The sequence below is a fragment of the Zootermopsis nevadensis genome, unplaced genomic scaffold, assembly GCF_977971745.1.
Source record: "Zootermopsis nevadensis isolate Lab colony 2312 unplaced genomic scaffold, Znev_1.0 Znev_ptg000030l, whole genome shotgun sequence".
Taxonomy (NCBI): domain Eukaryota; kingdom Metazoa; phylum Arthropoda; class Insecta; order Blattodea; family Termopsidae; genus Zootermopsis; species Zootermopsis nevadensis.
The window spans coordinates 4,383,265-4,390,343 of record NW_028259162.1 but is presented as its reverse complement, the minus strand read 5'-3'; the positions used below and the strand labels follow the sequence as shown (position 1 = coordinate 4,390,343).

Sequence of the window (7,079 nt, the reverse complement as noted above, 5' to 3'; positions counted from 1 at the left end):
ACTTGTTAGTCTTTAACCAGGAAAATCTCCGTGCGCGCGCACAACATATTGCACGTTACTTATATTTTGGTCACAAGTTTGAACGATAGATTTTTTGAGCCCTGCGTGTTAGGATTTCCACTGAAGTCATCTTCACAATATTTTTTCATGGTTAGAATGAAACGAATTCCGGTATCATGTACAGATTACAGATAAGATATTCGTTTTATATTCTGATTAACTAGCTAAACTCTAACAGCAATTATTTAGATGTGTTCTGCGTACTGTTACAACATTAAAACAGGTGGTTCGAGGCAGAAGCTCTTCGTAGTTTATCCTAATGACTTGTGGCCTGTTATGACTGCAAGCCAATTTTATTGTTGTGTTCGGGGTTGATAACTTGGATTTTTGGAGGGCATGAGGCTTAATCAGGTAACGATCATGGTCTATTGTGTTCTTCCCCGTATGAGCCTGTTGCAATGTTGTGCGAACATTTCTGCATAAATGCTAATTTATATTTGGTTGCTCTTTAAAGACCGGCTCGTTAGCAGTGAGCAAAGTATGCGAGCTTTCAAGGGTGTTGTCCCCTAACAGCTTCTGGCCCACTGGTCTGAATTGATTAAATTTCGTACACCGACGTATAATAATGAGTGGCTGTTAATTTCGCCATCCGGTTACAGTTTGGCGCGTTTGCAGCCCCGCGGAGTTCGTGAAAGTCGCTTTGTTCGTTCGTCCGTACACTTGTAAGAGTTCTTGTTCCTGCCTGGAATCGAACATATTTCGTCCAGCCTATGGCAAGTTACTTCGCTGACTGAGTTATCCCGGTTTGTAGTAAAAATACAAAAAAAAAGTACAGATCATAAAAGTTTCTGCCAGTTTTTGTTTTTCAACAAACTTGGGGGTTGAGGCGAAGGTTTTTTTTTTAATTTTCCTGGTCGCAAAAATGGCTGCTTCCGCCATTGTTCTGACTTACACACGAAATCAAAATGAAACCCGCGTTGATTATTTTGCAGTTTCGTGTAATGCGTTTACGCTAGAACCGGAATGTGTCTTCCGTGAAACCAGATAATCTCATCGTTTTCTGTTACTTTTATCGTTTACAAGTTATACCACTCGCCTTTGTCCTGGACCTAGTTTCCCTCTTGACACAGGACATTGCTCTCGGGTGGATCCCCTGCGAGATATATCGCTTTCTACCCCTTTCGTTACATTTTCCCCTCCTCCCACAACCCTCACCAGTCATTGTTCACAAAGCATAAGCGAATGGCATCGTATCAGGTGTAACGTACAGCATGCACACTAAATTACTATACATGTTCATGGGCAATAGCATTCCCGCTAAAGGTTCGCCTGGTTGCGTTGCACTGCGAGTCCTGTGTCTGCAATACAAGTTTGCCAAACTCTCGTCGTAACATATGCGAGCATCACTAAACCTGTCCGAATGTGTGAAAATCCATAGTAAACCTGTCAAGACGAGTCCATACGATGCCAAAGCTGTTTTAAACTGTCAAACTTTCATAATGTGTCATAATCTTTGATAAAATGTCTTCACGTACAGTAAGTACTCGGTCCAACCACACCCATCATAATAAACGTAACGTAACATCATAAAACATTTCCAAAATTTGAAATGTTTCTTATTTTTTAGAGTTTTTGAATGCTGATAATTTAAACAATTGATAATTTCCAGAATTTTTGTAATTCCGAAAATTTCAGTATTTTCAGAATATTAATAAATGTTAAAAACTCAAGATGATTAAAGTATTTTGAAAATTTAACAAATTGAAGAATTTAAACATTAGTTTTCATAATTTGTAAAGTTTTAAAAATGTAAAACCCTTTTTAAACTTTTGCTTTTTGAAATGTTTAAAAAAAATTAAGTTTTGAATATACTCTGAATGTTAGAAGATTGTGGCAAGAACGCTGACGTACAGAATGTTTGTAACCTCGTGACATTTTGTGCTATTCTCAGTAAAGCTTCTGCACACCGAAGATGCTTCCTATCATGTGACCCAGGATTTATTTTATATCTTGTATGGCGCACTGTATTGTTGGTTTCTTGAGTTTGCTGGCCGGAGGTGGTTTATGTTTACAGAATTCACAGATTGAATTTCATATTATTCAACCATTGCGACTGGAAAAATCAGTGACCATTAAGGCGTTCGGCGATTTTGGAAGGTTGTGTTAAGTGCACGGAATTACAGACTAAATATTTTGTTATGCTTCGAAGCCATTGAAATTCTTTTCTATAAGACAATGGTACCGACTTACCTCAGTTGACTCTAGGTGTGTCGTGATTTTCGTTATTTCCGGCATTGTATTTATGATATTGCCTCACCTGGAAATAAGTACAACTCAAATATTTTGAGAAGATTGTACAAACAATCCAGTTTTCCACGTGTCCTCGTTGAAGCATCGCTGTACACAACGAGATTCGTGTTATTTAGACATTTTAGGTTGACAATCAAGCCAGTGTTTATTTTTCGTGGTCTCTGTTTTTAAAGTAAATAAGAGCAGTACAAACATAGATAGTGGTTTTAAGAAGGTGTGGTTTTTGTGCCATTGGTGGGCGTATTCGGAGACTCGTTGCTTTACATAATGCAGTATGTGACAAGGGTTTTAAGGAGACTGTGTTTCATTGTTCAAGAGTGCAGTCAGTCCCCATTTTGGTTTACGTAGTTTGCTATGTAAAACAGTGTGCAGTACAAACCGAGCAGGTTAGCTCAGTGGAAAATTGAACATAGTTCGAGTCTTCTCTTTTATTGACTAACCTTATTAACTTTTATCTCATGGGTTTATCTAGGACTGCAGACGAGTTTAGGATGGTCTTGTTACAGAATGATATATTAGTATTATTGTATTTTAATTGGGTGTTAGTCGTTGTCTGTTATTTAAATCATACCAGCTATACAAATTATAAAATGAAAATTCTAAAATTGGCTATATTTTGGCTACTGGTTACTTCTGTCTTCAGGGAAGAATCATAGATGCTAGTCTCTAATCTTGACCTAGTGGCTCTGTCTAATGGACCCCACGCAGTAGACACTTTCTTTAGTTCCTACCTGAAATGGTGTTTTGTGAAGTGTACGTATGATAAAACTGCTAACTGAAAGAAAATTGGATTGGTACACAGAAGAATAACAAGTGGGGGGGGTGTAAGAAACAACTGCAGAGAATCTCCTGGGATGTAAATAAACGACGTTGCTTAGGATTAGTGCGTTAAGTGACTTGAAACGTCGATTTGACGAGGTGAGCGCATGTGTACTTTGCCATTAGACAGACAACGTCAACGCTTCGGACACAGTAGTGTGACGATTTTTTCACGCAACCGAAATTTGGGTTCCCAAATAAAAAGTATCTACGTCTTACTAATATGTCGCCTAGCATTCAGAACATGCTGCCTTTGTGTGTTACACGTGTGGACACAACCTCCACACCGATTATAAGTAAATGCGCCTTTACTAAGGCACGAAGCAAAATATCTTGCTTGGAAACTCGTCTTTTCTGCTCTGTGTATTCTGTACGTGTGAAAATATTATTGGAAATAAGCACCTGCAATGTTGCTGAGTAGTCAGATTGAGCATACACGAGATTTTTCACTTTGAGAAACTGTACGATGATTAATGTGCGTTTAACCTTTCAAGGCCTGTCATAACTATATGTACCACCTACTGTAACAATCAATAACCCAGCATTTTGTTTACAGTTTTCGTATGATTTTTATAATATAACCAGTTGATCTTTGTAATTGAGAAGCGTTTTGTTTGAGGTATGAACGGAATTTTTAAATATTGTTACGAGATAGTATAGTTGCGCCATATTGTGATGTTAATTAAAATAATTATTATATTTGTTTACCGTCAAATCACAATAACATAGTAAGATAAGATAATTAAAATGATTAAAATATCATCTTATGTTCCATATCGAGCATTCGATTTACATCGGAACATTGTAAATCGAATGCTCGATATGGAACATAAGATGATATTTTAATAATTTTAATTATCTTATCTTACTATTTTATTGTGATTTGACGGTAAACAAATATAATAATTATTTAAATATTGTTAAGTTCAGCTTTGGCTTCAAAAGGTTAAAGTTGGGTGATGTTGACGTTATTTGCATAGATGGTCGGTCATTGTTGGGAAAGTATAAGCTGAACAATCCGCAGATACGTTTGTTGCATTTTCTCTTTGGATCGAAGGTTACTGCCCTTCGAATGTTAGGCCAGCTGATGTCCAGTGAAAATTAATCACTGGCGAGCTGCTTTCTCTGACACGCATTTCAAGGCCATGCACTGACAGTTTCAACAGATCTAACAAAATCATTTGTGTATCATGCAGCTAAATAAGAACTTTCCCCAGACGCTGGATTATGAAAGCTCTGCTTTTCGAGAGGAAAAACAAACAATTAATAAAAAGGTCATTTTCCATTAGGATTGTGTTATTTCACGTTAATGAATTACATTACATTACTGCCATCTTCAAGTAATTGTTAGTTCTTAGGAGTAACAATTTCAGCTGTTCGCCTTTACGTGCGGCAACTTCTCCGACACGATTGTGTGGCGATAAGGCTAAACGTAGACATTCAGGCGCTTACTGTGGTCACTGTTCTTCTGCATGGTCACGCGTACTAACTACAAACTCTTCACTATATTTGACTCCCTGTGTATGGTGAAACCAACTTAATAAATGCGTTCTTTTATTTCCTCAGAATTACAAAAGGAATTCCTGCAGGTTACGTAATATGTTCTAGGTTCGAATCCAGGTTAGGTTCTGTTATATTTTTATGACTGTATCAACTGTACCCGACAGCAGGAATTAAGAAATGAGATCATATAATAAAGCTCAGGTTGTAAACTGGACTGAATTGGCTCAGGGTCGGGTCCAGTGAAGGGCGTTGTGAGCACGGTGTTACACCCTTGGGTTCCATGACAGAGGAAAATTGTCGATCACATGAGATCTATTAACTGTTTAAGAATGATCATGCAGTTAGTCACGGTGAAATATAGTATATGATTAAACAAACGTATTTAAAATGTAAGAAATTAAAGATACTTGTAAATAAAATAAAAGGCTTAGATTTTAAATTGTCATTGTAGGAAAGATATCGATTGTGGCTTCTGGGTTGTGAAAATGTAGACGATACGTTTCTCCGCAACGTTGATAATTACAAGACTACATTCATAGATATATAAGCAGCTAACTAAATAAATATATAAATAGTTTAATTAAAACTCTTTATTTAAAACATGTATTCACTGAATGTTCCGGTTGAGTGATTAACACTCCTGTTTCGTGTATGGAAGAGCCTTGCTTCGATATTTGGCTGGCTGTTTGAGTGATTAATTATGTTTCCTCAGTTCCTCAAGGCTTTTTTACATGAACATAGAACACGCTTGCTTCCATTCACATTCCTAAAATTTATCATGCACTAACTTGGCACTATAACAAATGAAACTGAAAAAGCGTTGTTACTGTACCGAGAAATAAATAAATAAATTTTTATACCGCCAAAATAAGGGAAGCTGGCCTCAATATGACGTACTTATGATACCTTTCTGCAGATGGCAGAATACGGCAGGAGGTCCGCATTTGAATGTTGGAAGTGACGTTCCTGGTGGTAGGAATAGGAAATAATTTTCCCTGACTGAAGTCTTTGATTAGAGCCGTTTTCGTTAGTACGAAATCTGAGATTGCAGTGTTCGATTTGCAAATCAAATTTAGGATGGGAAATTTGTTACGTTTGTCTACTTTTTTGTAATCATATTTGAAATTAAAAAAGGGAATGTAATTCTATTGAGTGGCTTGCCCAGAACATGAGCCGAAAGTAGGTCCATTTGGCAGTGGATAAATTGTGTATATATGACTGAAGCATGGCTTCTCATAAATCTGGTGGGCAGAGTGGTCGAAAGAAAGTTCAGGTATGATTAGGAATTGTTTGGAAGAAATTTGTGTAAGAACGTACACAAAAGTGCGTATGATATGCTATAAACACCTTGTGTGTGCATAATCGATTTAGCAATTTGTACTATGTGTAAAGAATAAAGTTGGGTGGTTATGTGTATTTTTCAAATAATGTAGTAGTTCCAGTGTTTTGTATTGTATTTTAGTAAAAATATGTTGCAAACAAATTTATTTTACTTGTAAGAAACCTATTCTCCATTTCCTAATGTTATAGTTTAGTAAGTCAGCAGTATATCATGGTTATCAATATGAAAAGTATGTGTTCATAGAATTGTTAATATTTTTATGGGACAGGTATCTTTTGTGATTCGAGATGAGGTGGAAAGAAGACACAGGGCTGGAGTTAACTCTTTGCAGTACGATGCCCATCTCAACAGACTCTATTCTGCTGGCAGAGACAGTATTATTCGCATTTGGAACTGTAAAAATATTAAGGAGCCATATACATTGTCCATGGAACATCACACAGATTGGGTCAATGACATTGTTCTTTGCTGTGGAGGGAAAAACTGTGAGTGGATCCACATATCAGAAACATTTCCAAAACACACCAGAACAAGAAGTTAATATTCAGAAGTTTATTTAAACTAGTTCAGAGAAACTTTAATATTTGAATCTATTTCTGTTGTATTATATTCATTATATATTATTAAACTTGGCTGTAGTTATGAGGGGAATATGATAGGTCAAATTCATGGTTGTTATGTTGTAAACGTTGTTCCTTCAAGTTAATTCTTGTAATATCTGCAGTTAGAAATGGCTGTAATGCAGCACTTATGCATTTCCCCAACTAGTATTGTCTGTTTCTTTATTTCAGTAATATCTGCAAGCTCAGACACAACAGTGAAGGTATGGAATGCACACAAAGGTTTCTGTATGTCCACCCTGCGCACTCACAAGGATTATGTGAAAGCACTAGCTTATGCCAGGGACCGAGAACAAGTTGCTTCTGCTGGCCTAGACAGAGCCATCTTCTTGTGGGATGTTAACACCCTCACTGCTCTGACGGCAAGCAATAACACTGTAACTAGTGAGTACTGTCTGCACTGTACGTTATCAGCAAAGTTATCAAGATTCAGGTACATTCTAATGTAAGAAGGAGTACATTATGGAAGCCACGCGTCAGTACCC

At 36.9% G+C, this 7,079-nt stretch overlaps 1 protein-coding gene across 2 annotated transcripts in view; it reads left to right on the top strand.

Annotated features, from left to right (window-relative positions):
• LOC110830462 (WD repeat-containing protein 48) overlaps positions 1-7,079 on the top strand; it is a 43,741-nt gene that overhangs the window by 26,015 nt on the left and 10,647 nt on the right. The window contains exons 1-3 of one of the 2 annotated variants that reach the window (XM_022065454.2): positions 5,608-5,905; positions 6,243-6,459; positions 6,766-6,978. In XM_022065454.2, coding sequence (XP_021921146.1) covers positions 5,858-5,905; positions 6,243-6,459; positions 6,766-6,978 — 478 coding nt within the window. In that variant the 5' untranslated portion in view covers positions 5,608-5,857. Of the gene's footprint in view, positions 1-5,607; positions 5,906-6,242; positions 6,460-6,765; positions 6,979-7,079 lie in introns of those variants that run through there. The other variant, XM_087359011.1, reaches the window with a different exon arrangement.